Raw genomic sequence first — 23,596 nt, 5'->3', positions numbered from 1 at the left:
CACATATCGCCGGTTTTAAGTATAGATTGACTAATTATTTGCATAACGTCTGCTAAGGGTTAAAATTAATTAATCAACTGTACAACTGTGATACTTTTTGATTAAAATATCAGGATCACACAGTGTTTTTATTATTAGATTTTTTATATACGTGCTACGATATAAATATGTAAGAGTTCCATTTTATTGGGTAAATTAAAATATAAAAAATATTTTAGTTTACTTTATTGATAAATTAAATAATTAGAATTAAACATTAACATTGGGTCAGAATTTTATTAACAGCCTGGTCATAATTATTTTATTCAGAGTCAAAATAAATATTATTAGAATAAAAATAGCATACAAAATATAGGACGATCATGTAAATTAAAAGAATATTAGAACATAGTTAAATATAAATTCTTTATTTTATAAATATATTATCTAGATAGCGAGCGAGCGTTGGTCAGAATAGTGAATACGCCATGAATAACTCTTAACGAATCTATTTAATTGTATGTATATTCAGAGCGACGAACGAAGTGGGAATAACGACAGAGCGGCGGTGGAGAGAACGCTTTGAGAACACATTTATAATGCTTATGTATTATTATATTGACCATCTGTTAACATAAAACTGACCTTGAAGTAAAATCAGATCATATAATATAAATACTGGCTATACTTGATAGATAATGACCAATGAACAATAATAATACTGACTAAAATAATTTGAGAAGACCGCAGAATAAAGGATATCATAAAAATATCGATTTCGACAGTGAATAGACGTTTGGTTGAAGCTAGATTTAAAGTGCGAAACACAGCAAAAAAAAAAATTACTGAGAAAATGAAAAAGAATGCATTGAATGGGCAAAAGCTCATCGCCATTGCACAGTTGAAGATTGGAGAAGAGTGGCTTTCTCTGACGAATCCAAATTTAATCTGTTTGAAGCAGATGGTTAGCGACTGTACACCGTAGAAAAAGCGAAAGAATTCATCCCTTATGCCTTAATCGATTCATAAAACACTCACCCTATGTGATGATCTGAGAGTGTGTGACAGCTTAGGAACTGGGCTCTGTAAATTTCGCCCATGAATGCAAAAATATATTAATTGGTTGTATAAAACGACTTTATTCCAACCCTTGAAGAACTTTCCCAACATGCGCCATGCCATATAGCTCGTTCTGTGAGTCAAATTATTATCCTTTATCTCTAGATTACACAATTCAAAGAGTTAATGGGAATCACATACTTAACATGGCCAGGAAACAGCCCCGAACCTAACCCAATTGAAAATTTATAAGCAATCATAAAACAACAATTAAGAAAAAAACGATGAAAAAAATTAGCCGAGCTGAAAAAATATCATGGAAGTGTGAGAAGAGGAGATCGATCTTAAAATAATTGAAAATCTGTATTTATCGATGCCAGGCAGAATACAAGAATTTATTAAAAATAAAGGCGAAATTACGGCAAAATAATTTTGTTAAGATGTTATGTATACAAGCTTCTAATTTTTAAATGTCCTCGATATTGCTTTATATGACTGTAACAAAAGAGAGGTTGCGCGCACGTGTTGAGTTAGAGGCTCGCTATTGTGCACTTGCTGAGACGACGAAAAAATACACCTTTCCCAAAATTGACGCAATTATACATTCCTAATTTTACTATTTAATCCATAATTTTATTTTTCTGTATCGATAATAGTACATTGCATATGTATATATCTATTCTAACGTTTGAATTGATTTTTAAAATAGTCAATCTAATCTTTAATATTTGTTGAATTATTTACAAGTTGTGTCACCTGGTTTTGTCCGGTGCTTTTAAGGCAGGACGTATATATTCGTTAAATAAATTATATTTGTATCGAGGTGAAAATATAGAACACATCAGTTGAATGCGCTTTGGTTCGAATCATTTTTTTGTATTGCATCATACATTTTAATTTATTGCAGTATTTTATTTTTAATTTCTTAGCATTTCAATGCTTTGCAGTGATAAGTTATAATACTATAAATCTTAAATCTTAATATGCAATATAATATAATAGCAGAACATTCATACAATCCGTTCTCTTAATAAAGGCAGTAAAGAAAATTACATGTATTTAGATTGCATCATTTGAAATCAGAGAATTGAACCATATGACTGATTTCGCCTTGTTGATAATTTAGTATAATGAAATATTTCCAGTTCTAAGAAAAGTAGTAAGGTCTTCTATTGTATTTTTTGCAATACATCTATCGAATGGTCTGCATTTAGTTTACCTTTTGCGTTGTTACAGTGTAACAAGTTTTAACTTGAACGTTGTTTTGACAAAGTGCAAACGGTGCATTGAGTGGCGAACATGTATTTGCGTCGAGCAATCGAGCGAATAATTCCGCAGGTGGTCTCCGAATTGTTTATGACCACAAGTCACTTTTTGAATTAAAAAAGTTAGCGTTTTATTTTGTTATCAAAAATAAGAATATATTACTCGCCGTGTATGATTGCGATTTCATACCTTAACCATAACGACTCGTGATTTATGAGTGGTCATTCAACTGTGTGTCATACGCAGAAGTGACTCAAAGTACTAATAATATGCGTCAAAACGTGTGCTTTCTACTTTAATCTCGATAATATCTAATTAATGGTGATATTTTAACATCTTTATGTTTACTAGTTTAATCAATGTATTCTAATCCTCAACACATTATGTATATATTTAATTTTCATAGTTATAACACACCTAGCTAATTTGCAAACCGATTATTTATATTCAGTCAACGAATTAATGAAAATTATTGTTGCGTAGCAAAATTTTATTATTAAATAATAATTATTTAAATCGGTTGTCACGGTACTGTCAGCCATCTTGTTTTATATTTGAATGCTTATTTTTCATTGGTCGAAACAACAGAATGCATTACCGGTGCCTCGGAAAGCAATGAAGCAAATGCCAGCACGATAGACTAGCGACAAGTAGGTTCAAATCCTATATGAACTAGTATTTTTCCAATTTGATCGTCTCTTGGAGATTTAAATTGGTGATTATTATATTAATTTGATTCCGATCGATCATCATATTATGTTTTCTTAGATTTTTTCTAGTCTCACGGATAAATACCGTGATGAATAGTAACTATAATCGAGCTAGGTTATACGTAGTGACATCTTTCGATTGTTTTTAATTAATTAAGTATATATAACTAATTTATGCACTACTTTCAGTAAGGTGTTTCACTATTTGCTTGTAGGCGTTGATTGTGTTTGTTCGGTTGTGAAGCATTGGTCTAATGCGTGTCATGTTAAAATATAAAAATGTACACAAGTGGGATATTTTTATTTTTATTTATCTTTTTGACGTAATATGTCTAGGGGTGGCGTATATAATCCGTCGACGCTCCGTTGATAAATTTTACATATTGCATCTGGTCTTATTTTCTATCTGCTTTTGAGGCAAGGAAACGTTAGTCGGATATTCACAGTTTTTTATGATGAATTTCATGTATATGTTTTTTTTATTCTAAACTATAAATGAGCTCTTTATTAGAGAAATTTTTACATCTATTATATACGACCTAACTCGATTTAAATTAATCATCACAATATTCATCTGTAAGATTAGGAAAATCTAAGAAAACCGAATCGGAGTTATATAATAATCATTAATACCGATCTTCTAAACGCTATATAAATAGAAAAACCACAAAAGTCCAGCCGTAAAAAAATGTGCTAAAAAAATAGTTTTTAGAACAATTTCCCTTTAAAATAAGTATTATTTGTTATATTTATAGTGCAAGGCGTAAATTCCGATATATTTAACGTATTATCAAATAGAGGAAAATGATTTTTTCACATATAAAAAAATGTGTACTCTAAAGGAAAATAAAACTCGCTTATAAGGTGTTAACTTTTTTATCATCAACTCATCTTCAAATATCATTTCTTATATTGCACACATGGCTTATTTTTAATGTCGAAGTCTTGCAATAACAGGGTTGCCTATTATGTTTAGTTTTAATTTTAATTTTATGTTACGTATTTCTAATTCGATTTGTCCTTGCTACTTTTCTTACTATTCCAAAATCCATTTATATAAATTTGTGGCTCGCGAAAAATCTGAAAGTATGTCTTAAGCTCCATATTCAATGTTTAATGTTGACTCCACATTACACTATTCCAATATGGGTATAAAAGGGTATATTACGACTTTTATAGAAATAAATGTTTATTCGTTATTTTAATACATGCCTGAAAATAATATAACATGTTAATAGTGGTTGTAGTTAAATTTATACATGTATTCCATACTTCTAATATTAGTAACATATTAGTAAAAATTCATTTAAAAAATACATAATGATGAATATCAAAAATTTTAATTTTATGTATATTTAAAGCATTATAACTACTAGATTATAGGCTCCAGGCGCGTACGGTGAGATACATTCTATTTCGCTCGCTCGCGTATTAAGTGACAAGAGTGAGTGGGAGATAAGAGCGTGCGTAACATGCGTTCCGCATGTAACGCATGCCCTTAGAATAGAAATATTGAATGTATTTATATATAAATATCCTACCATTCCAATTTTTTAATCATACTTCTACAACTAGTAAAATATTTTTATTGAAATCTACTCCCATTGCCCTATTTTGTAATTTTTATAACATCGTTTTATCTAATTTATTAAGCATTTAATACGTGGTGCAATATACTATTGTTGATTATTGTTTTGTATCACCTATGAAATAAATTAAAGTGTCTTCTGCAAACATATGTATTTTACATTTTTTTCTGTTATAAATTATATCATTAATTTGGATCTCTGAGATATTATTTTCTCTTTGGAATAAACATAATTTATTTTAACTTTTTGCTTTCTCATTTTTAAATAATTATGTAACCATTTTAATACTATTTCACTCATACCTATACTTTTTAATTTCTTAAACATTATTCTTTGGTCTATTGTTTCGAAAGCTCTCTTGAAAACTGCTCCAATGATTTTGTTCGAATGTTTTTTTTTTAATCCAGATTGTTCTTCACATATAATGTTTTGCATCACCTTTTCTATACAAGACATGTTAATTGGCCGTATTTCGTCAACCATTTTACTATATTTTTATTTTAGGTATAAGTATAATTCATATTTTTGCTAAGCAAATAACAATACATATTATATTTTTAGAAAGACCAAGGCATTTAGGGACAAATCAGAATGAAGATTCTATTTTTTGTAGTGAATATTTCTACCGTTAAGAATACTCACTCGCTTTCCGTTGATGTTGGCTTAATTGTGAGCAAGTATCTAAGTATAAGTCCTTTCTCCGGTTGGTTGCAAAATCTTTTTAACTAGATTAATTTTTTTTCCATTGAAAAAAATCTGATTTGATTTTTAACGACATACTAACAAATTTCATATTAAAATTTTCAGTATCTGATTCCGAACTATCTAAAATAAAAAATACATTTAAATAATTTAATAGCCACTAGTATTTTTTAAATAATTAAATAATTACCGCCTCCGAAAGCAATACATTTTAAATTGTCAATAAAATATTTGTAGTAAGCTCTCCATTATATGATATAATTTATTTGATGTGTCAACGCATTGATATAATCATCCAGGTCCATTGTTTACATCCGAGCAGCGCACGTGATTAAATTACTATCATTGATGATATGCGTTCTCACACATCATAAGTTTCTCCCGCTTGTTTGATCATATTTAAAAAATAATAGAAATTGTAACCCTTTATAGAGGAAAATCTCGATATTTTCCTCTAGATCAGACGAAAGCCCCCCCTCGCGTATGCCGTATCTAATCGGCGCATCGCCATCCGTCACCAAGGTAGTGCGCGCGAGCGCCTCGTCTGGCTCGTCGTGCCTTGCATGCGCAGCCACGGTAATCATGTTGATCGTTTACGAACTGGCCGAGCTGGCCGACGACGAGGACGAAGATTCGTACAAGGAGAGCCTGGCAGTATCCAACTGTCTACAGCTGAACGCTCTGTCCCCAGGCAAGCGGCTCCCGCTCAAGACCTTCGCCGAGGCGCAGACGCTGCTGCAGCAGGGCCGCAAGCGAGACGCAAAGCTGCTCATCCGAGAAAACTCCTGGCCGATCAACAGCAGCGTCAGGTCGCAGCTATGGCCGGCGCTCTGCAGGCAGCACCAGCACGGCAAGTCGATGCTGGACGGGTTCTACTGGGACATGGTCAATCAGGTCAGTTCTTCAGCTCCCATTTGCGCGTGAGTACTAACTCGATTATCGTTAGTATTGTGTGTATGTGTGTCTGTCTGTCTGTAAACACGGACGCAAATTGCGTGCGAGGCGATGAGTATGTGTGTTGTGTTGGCTTTGACGTTTAGAGGTGATTGTGTTGTGTTATTATGTGCCGTTTATAGGGAGAGAGGATTCCATATTGTATATTTCCATTGCCACGTTCAAGGGTTCTAGCGACAGTCATCGATATTTTATTTGCTTTATCAAGCGGTTCTCCATTGCTGCAGAATTTCTCTTGGCCCTGGGAGATACTAATCTTAATATTTAGATAATGAGATTCCGAATAATGTAGTCAAACGAACGTGTGTATGCAAAGAAGGATGTGGATTAAGAAGAACCGTTCACGTGAAATTGAGATGTGAATAATTTTTTTTAGAAAAAGTATGAATGAAATATATTGAGAAATGGGTCAAACTTTCCTGGCAAGTAATGAAAATAATCACCGTTCTCAAACGTTCTTATATGATATATTTATAATGAATTATTTCCAAAATATTCACTAAACAAAAATCATAACATTATTTAGGGTCTTTGTTAATCATGGGGTCGAAACAGGTGCTTATTTTGTAGTAAGCTGATATCTGTACAATATCTACATATTATTAGTATCAATCCTTCTCAAAAACAGATCAGTTTAATGCCTAAAAAGTAGCTATTAACTCTTTAAACACCAGCGATTTTTAGTGAGTCACCTATTATTTCTCTTCAGAAGATCTGATCTAACAACGAATTTAGAGCCTTATCAGAGATCTTCCCGTTTTTTAGTTTATCTTGATGTCTCCAAAGGTGTTTTAAATAGTTTACACGATTTATCTCTGGTTGAAAAAATAACATAAACTATAGAAAATGTGTTTTTTCGATTGTTGGATTTAAGTTTGTTTCTCTCTGTGAAAAAACAGATTTGTTATATTGAGGCATTATTATTATAACAGAGCTTAAAAATACCAATAATCACGTGTTTGTTTGACCGCAACTAGTGACAGATTTTTTCAAAACAACACATTTTAAAAACGGCTCATCTTTTCAGTTTACCTAATATTTGGTGTTTCAGTAATTTTAGTATAGTACTGTAATTAATGAAGTCATGATTTTTTTACTACCCAATTAGAGGCATTTACTGCAAAATAAATCTTAATGTTTAAGGGCCATGGTAGACTTACGAAATTTTGAATAACAAGAACAAATAGTACGATGCAGGAAAAGAATAAAAATATTGTCTTTAAATACATGTTTTTTTAGGCTATAACCATTTTATCTAATAATGCTAACTAAACATACTTTTCAATTATAGATTTTTTGCCATTTCAAAGAGTCCAACTTCCCATATAAATGTGCGAATTTGTGCATTATATCTAGCAGTACGCTATTGGAATACACGAATAAAGTAAACGTTGTTAGTATGTTGACTGTGTTTTGCGCTGGCTTAACCGACTTATCACAGACAGCTTAGGTAGGAGATCCGCGCAAATACTTAATGTATAGTCGATCCCCCTATAGCGAAGAGATTGGGACATCGTTATAGGAATACTACGTTATGGGGGGGACTAGGCAAAATTTGAGGTTAAGTTCTTTCAACAATATTTTGTGAATTTAACGAAATCAGCCAATCAAACTTTTTTTCCCATTTTTATATATTAAATGACCTTGTATTTAGTTTGTAAACAAGAGCACGTGTCCTATGTTCTTATTGCGACACGCATTCGAAGAATGTCCTTGATTTTGAAGTGTCAGTGGAACAAAGGCAACAGATTTTTTAGGTATTTTTTTTAAAATGCGTAAGCCTACAATGAATAAATAATAAAAAGTAAATATAACTTCATAATCACTTTCAGTAAAAACAGGAAAAAATTTTTTATTGTCTTCTGTCTGCATTTCTTCTCGAAGTTTTTAATATGGTGCTTGACATTTTTTTAATTGGGCAGATTGCTTTGTAGAACAATCGTATTGAATAAATTATTACATTTCTATGGGTTTTGCATTTCAATTTTAAAATAAAAAATTAGCTAAGTTTAGAAATGCACTAAAATTTAGATACAAAGTGTCTTATATCATATATCTAAATATATTTTATGATTCATTAATACTTTTTTTAAGTTTATAATAGATATGTTTTACATATTTAAATAATTTTATTATATAAAATTAGGATGATTGAAACCCCCTGAAAAGTGTATACATAATGTACTAAAAACATGTACACTGATTTGCTTGATCATATTTTTTTCCATAGCTATATAAAAATAAATATTTTTTTACTGTATTATGATGAATACCCCTGGAATGTTATAGCGCGGTGGCGTTTCGCTTGTCACTGAATACGTCAAGGGACAAACAGTAATAAAAAATACGCTATACGGGGGAACGCTATAGGAAACTTCGCTATCGGGGCTATATATGCAATAGGGGGGCTTACGTAAAAAATGGACCGAATCTCTTGATTCGTTTGCAACTACTCGGCCTTAAACCCGTGTATGTGATATCACGCTAATTTAAAAGCTTCATAGTCTTAGAAATACTGCAATAAACCATCTATATAATAAATAAATAAAATCTGATTGTAGTAATCCAGAAACGTTATAAGCGACTTACAGTATTAATAGAACGATTGCGTTGTATTACTCTACAAAAAATGTTACATAGATAAGATGACTAAATTGCGCTTTTTATCTGATTTTTAAATAAGAAAATGTTTTTTTGTATATTAAAATAATTTTACAAAATACGTTGTTATATGCAATATTTTACTGAAGTAAATATAAAATTTTGTACTGATTTTTAAACTGCACATAATTTACATATGTGTTGCAAAAATGTTTGGATGTGTAATCCTATATAAATTATGCCTATAGTTACGCGTCACAAGTAGCTGTAAAAATAGAGATTATAACAAAAACATATTTATATGCTTGTAAAAATAAAAATAAATTATTGTATTTTTGTAAAAAACAAATTTTAATTGCAAAACTCGAATTTTAATCATATACTTTATGTCATATTTTTCATATATATACAATATAACTATAGTAATAAATATGTAATTAATAACTTGTCAAAACAAAATATTTTACTGTATTTTTTCATAAATAAAAGTTAAAATCAGCATTTGTGGCCAATAAATGTTTTTCAGTTCAGTCATTCAAACTGAAAATAATTAAACGTATTTTGATTGTACTTCTCTATAGTTGCTATCGAGAGTTTTTCTCCGCTATATTAAAATAAATTGGCGTTCTCTTTAAAAATCCGGCCCTTTCCCTTAAAATTTCGCGTGGAAGCGTCTTTTCGCAAATACATAAAGCACCAATTGTAGGAAAATATTATATAGGTCTTGGAGATAATGGTTTAAACACAGATAGTGAAGTTTCGAATAATGTAGTTGAGCGAACGTGTATATGCAAAGAAGGATGTGGATTAAGAAGAACCGTTCGCGTGAATTTGAGATGTAAATTAATTTGAATAAATATAAAGTTTACTGGCAATTAATGATAGCACTCGCATTTCTCAAACATTCCTTGGTATATTTTATTTGATATATTATATATTTAGCCAGTTGTCCAGTATAAATGATATCGTATTCTCGATGCTTCGTAATCATTTGACTAGATGAAATGCGTTTTAAGTATAATATGACATTGCTAAACGGTGTCGCTATACTCGACAATAAGGCTTGTCACTCGACAAATTTTCCTCTCAAACGCATGACACTATCAGATAAGATTGCAGAAATGTGAAATTGTTGATTGATAATGAAGCGAAATTAATTTCATTGTTTGTTGACAATAACGATTGTTCAATATGTTTATAGATTTTCTTGAGGTTTTGATGTGAATATGTTTTCAACAGCTTCTGTTTAACATCTCAGCGCCTTTGATCCTTTGTATTCCATTATCCACACAGTCAGACGCGCCCCTTTTATCTATTTCGCAATCGTTCCATTGTGTGACATAATCGAGAGTATGATTTATCGCAGCATCCATTAAAGAAATTTGAAGCACTACCGCGTATGTATGTGCATACGAATAATATACTAAACTGTATCTCAAATCTATAGTCGCCTGACAACACAGCGTGTTGATAATACATTTTCAATCTATTTGTATGAATCATATCGCATGAATCAAGCAATATGCATATCTTCTGAATATTTTATTTAAGTATTACGCAAGTCTGATTGTAACATAAACTGATTTGTGATATCTGGTGTTCGTATTGAATCCAAATAAGTTGATGCTTTTCTTTTTAAGTTATCTCATATTTAAGTATAATTAACCTACCTTAAGAGTTGAATTTCAAATCTTATCTAATCTATTTAAGCAACACAGCGAATCGATAATATATTTTCAATCTGTTTGTTCTCTTAGATCACATATTCTGCATATTTTATATCATAAATTTCACTTATTGATTACAAACATAATATGATTTGTTATCAAAAACAATTCAAAACAAATCAAATTTATTTATATTAGGATATCTATAATATATTGTTCAGTCACATTTTTTAAAACATATTCCAACTATGTATATATCTTACAATATGTTCATAGAATATATTTTCGTCTAAGTTATGAAACACTTTTTGCGCGCGTTGTCCTATTGTGCGCGCAGTCATTGTCATCGTCGACGTGTGTTGCAAAAACACGTGTTATATTTAAAAAAATGACTAACTTAACGCTAAAAATAGGCGTATAAGCGATAAGTGCTTCAGACGTTTCATGTCCATTTTTTTTACAGGTGTTCGGAACAACAGAACTGCCAGACAAGCCCATAATGTTGCCTCCGTTCGTCGAGTCCACGCATTGTCTGGGTTACCATCTGACCCGGAAAGGAAGAGCCGTAGCGGACAGGGTGGTTTCCGTGTTGGGGTATGCTTGTCCCGACATCACCTACAGCCCCACCCTGTATCCCATCACCGCCATCTTGCTGCACTTTATGCCCGGTAAGTTTGATTTTTTTTATATAAATATTATGAGTGTTCAAAAATAGCGAATTTATAAAAAGCCATTCCAAACGCGAGTGTATCTATGTATATTCATGAAATTTTAAGTGTCGAGGCTATCGGTGACCCTAGAGTTGTTCATAAAAACGTAGGAATATATTTATTTTCTCGCCGTGTTTTATAAAAAATGATTTTTCAATATTTTAGTAACACCAAATTCGGTTGTATTATTCAATTGGGTTAGTTAGCAAATAAGAGCATTTTTTGTATGAGTACAAAATGCGTGGTTTGGCAGCAGAATCTGCTCGTAAACTAATAAGTACTGTTAAGAAACTTTTTTTAAATAAAATCGTTCTTTAAATAAAAATTTAAAGACGTTCCTGTCGCGATGGTTAATAATTAGGGACGCGATCGCTGCTGAAAATAGCCGAGAGTTGCTGGATTGTCGACACCACCCCTTTAAAAATGTAAAACACTTCTGCATAAACTGCAATATAATTCAGCTGGCCAAAGGGAGCTAGCAAATGTAAGAACGATTCTGAAAAGAAAAGTAGTCGGCTGGTGATCGAACACTTCCACGAATTAGCGAATACCGTAATGGTGGTAAAATACATCGAATCTCTAATCTTGTTTCTTTTTAATATGTTAGATGAATTTGAAGATACCTTGTTTGTGGTTCAATGGTTGTGAACGGTTACGATCGTAGTTCGAATCCGTTATCCTTGGTATCTGGCGGAGAAAGGAGATTCTCGGAACCAAAGCTTCATAGATTTGGATGATTTAAATTGATGAGTCACCCCTTATCTGGTTACTTAAAGCCGTTCGGCGTGGCATATGATCGTTACAGTATATTTTTTGCTGTTATATGCGAAGTTTTGCGCTGATTTCAAATATGTTATTCGATTTCTTTTAACATATGTAGTTTTTCACAATAATTTGTATAAATTATGGACTATATGGACCCTTGATTAATCGATCAAGATTTACAGCACATTATTATAATATCGATTAAAAAATATTGAGTTTTGTTTTCGTGAACATCGGTTTAACGAGGTGCTACTATAAGATTGTCTCCTCTGACTGTGCAAGTAATTACTGTGTAATATGTATAGGTATTTAGATAAACGTTGGTATATTAGTGATTTTTTAAAGCTGATAAATATTTAAAACATTCACTTCTTCCGAACACGTTTACAGATAATGCCTTTAAATAAAAATATAAATATCTATAGCAACGTAGTACCAACCCTTGTCACCAAATGCCATAAATTACAAGATCTGATCATCTGAATCGATGAAAGTGATTGATGTCCTCTAGTAAATTTATTCATACTTATGACATTCGATTCTAAGATTGTCTATGAATAGAAAGTGCTGAAACTGTAGTTTCATGAGACAAATTATGCTAGAGCGCATGATTTGTTGTTTACTGAGCGTCAATGTCAATCACGTGAGTGACTTTTGTATCATTTTCGGTATGAAATGTAACGCTTCAATCGCTGATTGCCATTGTTGATGTAACCGATTCGAGCATAATACTGTGTTAAGGACAACTTCAACATAAATCATGGTTATGCTATGAGAAAAAATACCCGGACCGATCCAGTTATGAGTCGTTTGATCGGATATGTCAAGAAAACAAACTAATAAAGCAAATGTTATATTGTGGCATACTGGGAACCTCGGGTTACGTGCTTAATTCGTTTCTTAAACCGAAACAATTATTCTCATAAGAATCATTGTAAAGAGTAATTTATATCAGTACTTCGTACTTAAAATCCTATATGAAAAATCATAATCTAAACTTAAGCTTTACAGGACAAAAACTTTTATTTAATCACAAAAATTAAGCTTCTTACATATTATTTACTCGTATATATAATTTGTTTAGGGTAAATCCTATACTTGTTCCAGATGTTGGGACCACTACCTGAAAATAAAAACACCCAAAAATGTAATGATAAAAGCAAGAACGTTTCGCTCTATCATTGTGAATAGTATTTAGTTAATTGTTCATTATTGTAAGTCACATAACACCAATGATTCTCAACTTTATTGTTTTATTTATTACTTTGATATATAAAACACTATATGTATTTATTTATGTTCAATATAATTACTTATTACTTGATGTTTGGTAATATTTGTAATGAAGATATGATTTTAAATTACATTTTTAAACATTTCTTTTGTTTTTCATTCACCAGTTTTTTTACATAATGTAAGAATTTACTACATGGCAATAGTACCTATTTGATAAGCCACGCCTAGTCTACATTGTGACGATGTTTTTGTCCTTCCATGCAAATACTATAATATTATTGTTCGTTTATTTATATGTTACAACTTTTCCCATGCGTATTTTTTATTGTTTGTGTTAGACCTAATTGTACTACCTAGTTAAATATTATTTTATTATACAGTACTTTGTATAATAAAATTCGAGTTTCCTATGTTGACAGCACTGTAAATCAGACATGTCAATAAACACGCGTGTTCAAAGTGTTAAATGCAGGGACGTTGTTTAATTTTTTTCAGGTGTGGAGGGCAAAAGTTGGTTAATCAGTGATCGTTTTTTTAATATTTCGATTTCATTCATATGCATAGTATTAAATTATTAAATGACATGCATTTCTCTAGCTAAAATCAAGGGAGCGTCCCTGTTTATAATACACGTTAAAAGCAATAAAATCATGCCGTCGACGTCGGCAGTTGAAACGCTCGGTTACCTAGCATTCATATTAAGACTTTTAAAACAATGTTACGACTTACAATAAGTGAGAATTGTGTTACGACTTACAATAAGTGAATTTTGACTAATAGGAAAGCGCAAAAAATGTCACTGAACGCTCGTTACGGAGCGTTGCCACTACAACAGCGACGTCATGATTTTGTTGCTTTTGACTTCTTAGAAAAGGTAATTGTTTTTTGGGTCCTCCTATAAAGATTTTTATAGCAATATTAAGATAAGTGAGAGATGAATGAAGCACACTAAACCGAATTTTGACCAATAGAAGAGCGCAAAAAACAATTATCCCTTCTCAGAAGCCAAAAATCCACGTCAAAAGCAATAAAATCGTGCCGGCGCCGTCGCAGTGGGAACGCTCGTTGCCGAGCGTTCCCACTGCGACAGCGCCGACACGATTTTATTGCTTTTGACGTGAATTTTTGACTTCTGAGAAATGATAATTGTTTTTGCGCCCTTCTATTGACCAAAATTCGGTTTGACTATACCTTGGCCAATACTCTTATATCAAAAGTCCCTATCATATTTTTAAAACATAGTGTAATATCGAAGTGCAGACGAACTATGGAGCAACATGCGAGATGCGACGTCTGTCTGTACTTCTTCAGCTTATTTTCCCTTGAGAGATGATTTGGCTTATTTACATGCAATGTAAATAAGCCAAATCATCTCTCAAGGGAAAATAATGTTACAGTGAATGTTTATTTTTCAGTGAAGTTATATTTTCACTAGTGTAGTCCACATAAGTTTTCACTAGTAGATATATATTTCTACTAGCGAAAAAAAATTAAACTGATAGGCGTTAGTGAAATTACATGCTGCTCTAAAATGTTTGTGAAACTCAATCTGACAGTTGCGAAACGTCCACTTCCTGTTCCAACACAAACCAGTAGATATTTTTAAATTTGTGTTTTGTTTTTAAATGTTGTAAAACCATTTTGGCCATGACATACATGCCTTTGGACTTTTTTTGTTTTTTTTTTGCACGCATTTTTTTTGTTTTAAAGGAGACTACCCTTACATGAAAACACCAAGTGCATCAAGCCCATCAGGTTTCTATTTCACTAAAACTTCAATGCGTTTTGTTTATTATTCTTGCATTTTATATTTTTGTGGATTTATGAAGTTTTATCGAGACGATATATTTCCACAAATTAATCAAATAAATAGAAACATCCTCACTTCCTTCACCTGTCTTTGAAGATAGCATTATAAATCTGATCCAGTTGTTCCTCCATTTTAAGAACATTGTGGCCATCCACATCACAATTCATTACAGTTTCTAAGAGTCACCTAGTGTCCAAGCAGAGCCTTTCCCCCCTGGGTGACATAGGTGCTATTTGGTATTTTTTTCTTCAAATTCGACCAGTTTTATTACAGTTGATTATTTGTTGGAGAATAAACCCCTCAACTTTTACAGTCATAATCTAATCGTTTTGAATCTCAGAAACACTATCGCTAGCTAACTGTTTCTCATTTGATTTCTACAAGATTCGTTTTTAACTAAAGATACCAACCCAAATATTTGAATATTCAAATTCTGAATTTATTCGCCCTTAAATAACTATATTTGTCCAATTAATCGTTCATATTTGTAGTAAAATATAAAAAAATAATTTAAATACACCAAAATAAAAAAATCTTAAATCTTTAAATTTTATCAACGCATATAGTACTTTTTCTTGCAGTGTACCGTTGAAATATCTATAGCTCATTGTGTATTTTTTGCGAAATGTATCTGAAAAAAAAACACATTTTATAATTGCAGAAATTCCAGAAATGACTCATTTTTCTAAGCCTTTTTTTGTGCAGCTGTGGAATTTCTCAATAGCTGGTGTTGATTATTATCTCTATCGCACGAATAATGTTTAATTTTAAGTCTGCCTTAAATCTTTTTTTATGTTAATATTTTTTGCATCAAGTTGTAGTCATTTTAGCAGCAGGAAAAAATAAACTTAAGATTTATACCGATTTAAAAAATTAAAAAGTTATATTGTTTACTATTTGATATTTGAAATTTAGAAATTCTATTATAACCAGAGGTTCCACTTTATATAGTTATTTTTAGACATTTGAAAATAATAAACGCGATTGATACTTAAATGCATATGTAACTGTTTTAATTTTTATATCATATATATTAGCAGCATCGTATGTTGAAAAATAAACGAATTTATATTTATTCGTGAATATACTAATATTAAGTATATTCACATACTCCGAATGCGTTTGCTTTGGCGTGTTTAGAAAAACATAGTGCTTAGAGTGACATCACAACGCCACATACATACATATGCGCAAACTATAATACAACTAACATTACTTCATAATTATTTGCAATGAGTAATATTTAATTTAAATGGTCACATATAAATTTAACAAACATAACAATATGCCTGAGAATAATTACTAAAAATATATTGTGTTTTGCACGCGGCAAGCCAACTGCACTGATTCATAAACAAACATTGACCCTGGATGGTTTCGTGCGTTATGAAGTTTTAACATGTATAGAAAAATACTATATAAAAAATATATACACAGTACGATTCACTGTTCATTATATTAAACTATTGAATTTCCATCAAATCGGATCGCAAAACCCTAATCTTTACACATAACCGCTATGGTTTTAGAAAAAGGCAAACATCACGCTTAAATTTCATCCATTCCGAGCGCTAAAGATTAACTCACAGTAAATCGAGAAAATTTAATAAGAATAGTGTTGTCCTTGGATTTATTCAGCGTAATGTAACACCCAAGTCGTTTTGTCGAGTCGTAAATTTGTCGAAACAACCTACCTGGACAAGATTTAATGTCCGTATTATATACCATTTGATGGGCTTGTAGAAGGCTCGTTACGTATCGCACTGAGCTGATGAGGATGTGACAATCTCGAGTGCAGCTAACTAAACCGATCGGTTTAGATGAATTAGATTAATCTTCGGCTTAAATTCGATTCTATTGCGTCGCTTTTAGTTTATCTCACTCCACTCTGTATTATCTATGTTAGCATAGCGCGCGTAACTCGGAGGAAGCTTTGTAAATATTGTATTTGCGCGCAGTGTTTGTTCAAAGCCGATCGGAGGATTATGGGTGGATGCGAAATGTTGCCGACGCAAATAAACATTAACGCGTAAAAATGAAGACTTGAGTAAACCATACACTGAATGCTAGTTCAGTTAAATTAACTTTTTATGTAGAAAAAATCGCGAGGGAACCGTACGTCAAAAATATTAAAATCATAGGCTTAACCAATGGAGGAGGGCGAACAAAATAATATATTTTTTGTGTCATGTTTTCTATGTATGTTGTAGATCGATCCACGATCATAAATGACTCAATACGATGCAATTGCTCCAAGATTCTTATCTCCCCATCTCATTGTATACAGTATGATTTATAAACAACGTGTCGTAGCTTAGTCCACATTGCGCACTCGCTCCACAGTCGACTGACCGATACGTGCGAAAACTTCGACCATAGCATCGGTCGATGTCATTGCCAATAAGATCGATGGCAGGAGTCCAATTGTCGCCGCTCTGTGAAATTGAACAAGACCGTTTTATTTGCAAATTTCCATGTATTTTTTCATCTGCAACTGTATTATATTGATTGGCGGTTGATCGCGTGTGATACAATGATGATGATGTCTTGCTTGATGGCCTCGATGTCAGTACACGGTAGATTACGACGACGTGCAATAAATCTGAACGATACTATTTATCGCACGTGCTGTATGCATCTAACGTAACTTCTGCACTCTTCTTTCTTTCATGCAGAATGTTTCAAATTGATTATAACAATCGATCTGTATTGTTCGGAGCATAGCTACTAACTTTGTAAGGATTGACGTATTGTCTCTCATTTCAACGATCTGCTTAGTGCTGAAGATATTTATGATATCTCAGATCATATTTGGCGAAAGGTGGGATTTTCCTACGTCGCCGTACCAGCAATTACGGCAATTGGTCGTTTCGTTCAATTCATACGGATGTTGTCTGGAGAGGTCGTGCCCGGCTTAACTAACAGGGTCGCCGGTTTATTGCTGTGTAGCTTATACACTCGTTTAAATTGTGATTAATGGTGTTTATGCCATCCTCTGACCCGTGCGACAAGATGGGATTTTGCAGGAAAAGAAACACGTCTCTAAAACTACCACGACAAAGGTTAACAATGGCTGGCTGCCATGACAGGGTCTTGGCCCTCGGGACTTAATTTCGTATTGTCTGAATAGTAGATTAGAAGCGAATAAAACGCTTCTGTGTAGGTTATATCATTGTCTCTTTAAAAGGCTAGAAATCAAGGTTAATATCGTCATTTCGAAATACCCAAAAAATTTACATACAAGAAGTGCGTAGTCATTCTAATAATTATCAGACGGTGATCCGCAAATGACCGCATTGGATGTTACGCGTTCACTGAGGGATGTTCCGAAAGTGCAGCTAAACAATAATACGATTGGCTCTGAATTGTCCTCCCCTATTTGTCCAAGCTTCCTCGAAAGATTGGTGTAAAAGATGTGCCATTTTGTCAAAGCAGCACTATCTGATTTTAATTTCGTACTGTCCGAATTGTAGATTATAAAACGAGTGAAATCGGAATTTCCGAACACTCAAATTTTACAAATAGTCGTTTAAATTACTTCCAAGTTAATGGTGCAGCAGGTTGAAACATCATTTTGTCCGAATAGTGGGATTTTCAAAAGCTGGAAAGCTTATTACGGATTCAATGTAGTTTACACTTCTGTCCGAATAGTAGATTAGAAGCGAGAGATATACTTATGTGGGGTATCTACGTAGCCCACTATAAAGCTACAACAACAAAGATTTATCTAAAAAATGAGTGAAATTAAAATTTTAGAGCACTAAAAATTTTTTCATATCTGTTGTACGTATCCTTCGTAATTATTGATTGGTAACCTACAAATAGTTATATTGAAAAGTGGCGGAGCTAAACAATAACACAATTGGTTATAAATTGCCTTTTCTCCAATTCGTCTAAACTTTCTCGAAGGGTTAAAAGCAGCATCTAGCAACCAGAGACAAAAGAAACATGTGGGTTTATTATATCGGTGTGCATTAAACTGTGTATTAAACAGCTCTTCCAATCCTGAAATATAACTTTTGTTATATTTCAAGCTGATTACATATAACTAGGATATGAATTTTCAGTGAATAACGAAAGCGCACTGATAATAAAATACAATATATTTTATTTTTTAATGGATGTTTTGATGACGGGTAACAATTAGACACAGATTGGAACGCTGCAGTATTTATTAAAGTATAGGTTAGTTACATGTTAGAATATGATGATAAGAGAGATCGACGGACGAGGCGTCGCCGGTCGTAGTTTTCCTGTAGAAATCCGCCAGAGAAATGTGCTGCCCTACGCTGCCGTCACATTAGTATTATCAGAATGCCGCCTAGTTTTGGCTATAATAAAATAAATAAATATTTTTTAACACTTTTTACTAATAAATAAGTCTATGATATTTGAGTCTATATTCTTATAGAGCGTATGTTATCAATTTAATTAATAAAATTGTAACGATGCGCAAATGTAATATAATATCAGAGAATTGATGGGTGGCAAACGAGCAATATAATACATCGACGTCAATATTTATATGTTTTTTCTATTATTATTTCACAATGCTTATATTGATCGTTTCAATATACAGATAATTAAATTACATTGTAACCTAACGTAAATATTTTTTGTACACGTTATACTTTAATCTCGATCCTGTTCAAACATTTCGTCGAGTTTGTGTAAGCACAAATTCAGTTTAAGGCGGGCGTTTGGTCGGATTAACCAAGTTTGCTTCGCAACTTCTCGAATTCGATTAATTCGCACGCAACGGTGGGATAAATTCATTTGGGTATGAAAGATGAATGGCGCAGTAAGAAACTTAATATACACGTAGAAATATCCCCAATTTGCATTAGCATTGGTTGTTCAGTCGGGTTCTGTTAATTGTTATTGACTGAATATCTGGAAAGGAAAGGTAATCTTCAAGACGAACGTTTATATTTTTATATTTATATATGAACTTACTTTTGAGGTATCCAATTAAAAATAGGACGCATGAGTAGTGCTAGCGCCATTGACGAGCAGCGATGCGTACAATCGTATGATATCGTAGCTCAGCCTTAAAACTCAGTTTTTAATTTACAAATTTTGCATTTTTTAATCACGTAATATATTTGCGTTTTAATTTTAACACTTAATGTATACCTGAAATACACAAATATAAAACTAAAATCACTAAGAAGTTTCAAAAAATATTACGAGTCCTTTTAGCAACGTTTTTTCTTTCCCTTAAAACTTATTTTTCCGCTTTTCCTTTTGTATACTTGCCGAGCTTAAGTTTTATTAGATTTTATTACAATTGCGATACGATAAATGGCGAAATGTTTTTTCCGAGTGGTTGCGGAGAAGCTGGCGCAGGGATGATGTCCGTGGGAGGTCCTCAAAGGTCTTGTAGGTGCCTGCAGCGAGGATGTCTGGAGGCAGTTCCTCGTGCTGGGATGATCGTTCTCAGGAGTCTCAGGCCGTATCTTTGTGTCTGTCGGCGGGGGTGCCTCTGCTAGGCGGGATGATCTGTCGGAGCCTGTGATTGACTGCTTGTGACTGCCTTCTCCTCACCAAAGTTCAGGGATGCAAAGCTTGCTGACCAATCACAATCATGCAGCGATCATCCAGCCTATAGATGTACTTGTTTCTTGGAACATCGAAATAGGTGTACGCCTTTAGAAAGCGACACTTGTCCAAAGTCATATACTGCAACGGGAATCTTGTGGATCTGGTGATTTATTATATTCATAACCGTTTCGCAACAAAGAAATATTCTTTCAATGCACCGGAGAATCCTTGCGTGTTATTTATGATTTTTTCTGGTTGTAACGAGGGTTTGTGTGGTCTCAATCCTTTACGCTATTGTCTTGTTTCTTTTTTAATGGATGATTATTTTGGTCATAGTAAATTAACACGAGTTTTGAGAAGAAGACTCTTTACAAACGTGGGCATCTATGTAGTTTATTATTTCCCGTGTTCGTTTCGCAACAAAGAAATATTATTTCAATGACGGAAAATATTCACATTATTTTTTCTGGTCGTAACGAGGGCTTGTATGTGGTCGCCACAAAACTATTTTTCTCTACTTGAAACCAATAAAAAACATTTTTTTCTTTCAATCTGAAACCTAGTTCTGACTAAATCAAATAGCTCGGACTATACTTCGTTTCATTTTGAGGCTTATCACGTATTTCATAATAGCATTTCATTAGTCTGTTTGCGCCAATCAAAGTTGTCATATACGTTCCAACTACTTTATTATTATTCCGACATTCGAAGCGCACGGACGTCTTCAAATTACTGATTTTAATAGCTTATAACTTTCGCTATTTCAACATAAAAAAAAATATAATAATATTTATAATTTCTCTAAATTTGTTAAATGAGTATTTTGAACGTATACCAGCATCTTGTACTTGAGAGAAAATTGGTGGGGCGTACGTCTAAAGTTGTCATCTCTTTTTCACTTATGTATAATAACGAAATTGCTAGACTTCAAAGTGACTCTGTTAAAAGAAACATAGTATAGGTGAAAAGTTTTGAATCACTGCTGCCAGGATCATATGAATCACTACTATCATTATCGCTGTGTGTTTAGGGAAGTGTTTTGATATTGTCTACAATATTTTGAAGTGTATCTGGAGAGAAAGGAATAGGTATACCAAAGCGAAAAGATTGCTCTTTACAATGAAATCATTGCCTCACTTCTTAATGCAAATCGAACAAACTTTGTCATGTCCTGATCCCCCCCAACTTCATGCAAGTGCACTTTTAACACAACATCTGGAATGTTTCTTTGTTATTTTTTTACAGTATAATTGCCACAAATATAGTAAAAAAATACGGGTTGTGCATGTTTAAACACAACCCGTTTCACAAAGCTCAGAGCGTGTGATACGCTTACTGCACGGAGTATAGATACACACTGTAGGTGGACAAAGGGATCGGAGAGACACTGAGATGAAAGGTGAAATGTGTAGGGTATGCGAAAACAGACAGGTGCCAATAGGTTAGTGAACTTTTTTCATTGGTTTTATTGTTGTAATTATGCTAGTTTCAACTAGTTTGGGATCAAATGCTTTTGATTCTGATTTGTACTCTCTTTTTAAGTGTTAACACACCTAAAATGATTGTTTAATATATTATACTATAAATATGTATGTATTGTGAAAAATAAAAGTTTGATTATTATTGATTTAAATAATTTTGCGGTCCATTTCATTGTCTGTTCTCAAAGCTTGCCATAAATATAATATTGCACCCGTAAAGTATTACCGACCATATGTATCACTGCAACAAGTAACACCTACGTATTTATTATTTTTGGCATATCAATTTTCTTTGGAGAAAAATATAGTAATTTAATGCTTATTATCTGCTTGAATGAGGCAATTAATTGACAACATGAATATGTATATATAAATGCTATTATAAGGCAAACCCATAGAATTTGACAGTAGCAATTTGGTACATACTGTGACATTCAGTTGCGTCGGCATAAGTAAACTAATGTACTTATTTACACGCTAATTGAAACATTAACCGATTGAATTATTCGCCAAAACGCCTCGTGTGCCCACTCAATTTCCGATATGGAATTGGTAAATAAACACTTTTTGAGTATTAAATTTGCGCTTCGGGAGGTCAACTTTTGGAGGTCTATAATTTCGGTATAAATTTTCTACGTATGTCTAAACGAAATGCCACTGTATGTTGCTGGTTTTGTTCGGTTTCACGATTGCTATGTTTATATGCATTTCAATATGCCTTTCACGTCTATAAGAAGTCAGACGTTTAACCAGATGTACAATACCTCTGTATATTTAATTATGGGTTTGGTATTTTAAGAGTTAATAGAAACAAGTAACATAGTGTATAACGTGAATACGCTTGCGTTGCAATATTTCATTGTTCCACCCAAGCAATGCAAAAACACGCATACCTATTTTTAATTTTAACATGTGATCATTGATTTATGCTTACGTAGATTGATAACTAAATAAGTGTATGCATCGATTAATTGGCATTATCTCAATTGGGTTATTTATTTAATTCGATATGGTCTCGTTGAGATTTGTCCTAGAAACCGTTATCGGATGTATTTATCTGCACTGATTGAATATTGCTTATATTTATTTAGCCCATTGCGTTTTTTTCCACAAAAGTGAACGATCAACGGTGGCAACGAACCCATACTTTGTGTCGTTACAAAATTAATTTGTTCATTATCTTTACGCCTTTTTCAAACAAAGGATCATGTAAACAATTCAGAGCATTATCGCCGCAGGTAAATATCGACGTTGGCGTTAAACTATGTAAATAAACTCAGTGATATTTTTTAGGACGAATATACATAGTTTATTTTCATTCTCGTGTGTGGCATTGACTGGACGTGATGTTATTCTACCAAACGTATGTTGTAGGGCATCAGTAAATCTCATAACTAATTGGCGATTAACTGCTCTTTGATTGAACAATATGTTAGGCAATCTTTATTTATAGCATAAATTCCATATGCAACCCAACATTACATTTACAATATTACCTTCTACCATTTGGTTTGAAAACAACA

The 23,596-nt window shown here is 32.7% G+C and overlaps 1 protein-coding gene and 2 long non-coding RNA genes across 11 annotated transcripts in view; 1 reads left to right on the top strand and 2 right to left on the bottom strand.

Annotated features, from left to right (window-relative positions):
- Nucleotides 1–23,596, top strand: part of sky (GTPase-activating protein skywalker) — a 102,689-nt gene that overhangs the window by 3,707 nt on the left and 75,386 nt on the right. For 4 of the 9 annotated variants that reach the window (XM_088195601.1, XM_088195600.1, XM_088195605.1 and 1 more), the window contains exons 3-4: nucleotides 5,997–6,199; nucleotides 10,991–11,195. In XM_088195601.1, the coding sequence (XP_088051727.1) occupies nucleotides 5,997–6,199; nucleotides 10,991–11,195 (408 nt within the window). Of the gene's footprint in view, nucleotides 1–5,773; nucleotides 6,200–10,990; nucleotides 11,196–23,596 lie in introns of those variants that run through there. The other 5 variants (XM_088195598.1, XM_088195597.1, XM_088195596.1 and 2 more) reach the window with 2 other exon arrangements.
- Nucleotides 12,847–15,691, bottom strand: LOC148230328 (uncharacterized). The gene is made up of 2 exons (XR_015811147.1): nucleotides 14,586–15,691; nucleotides 12,847–14,319 (listed from the first exon to the last, which is right to left on the bottom strand). It is a non-coding gene; the product is annotated as an uncharacterized LOC148230328 (long non-coding RNA).
- On the bottom strand, nucleotides 19,203–21,292 carry LOC148230327 (uncharacterized). Its single transcript, XR_015811148.1, has 2 exons — nucleotides 20,005–21,292; nucleotides 19,203–19,941 (listed from the first exon to the last, which is right to left on the bottom strand). It is a non-coding gene; the product is annotated as an uncharacterized LOC148230327 (long non-coding RNA).

Source organism: Plectrocnemia conspersa, unplaced genomic scaffold, assembly GCF_051122295.1.
Source record: "Plectrocnemia conspersa isolate PC_06_02 unplaced genomic scaffold, ASM5112229v1 ptg000010l, whole genome shotgun sequence".
NCBI classification, from domain to species: domain Eukaryota; kingdom Metazoa; phylum Arthropoda; class Insecta; order Trichoptera; family Polycentropodidae; genus Plectrocnemia; species Plectrocnemia conspersa.
Note: the sequence above shows the minus strand (reverse complement) of the source record. Positions and strands in the feature narration are given on the sequence as shown.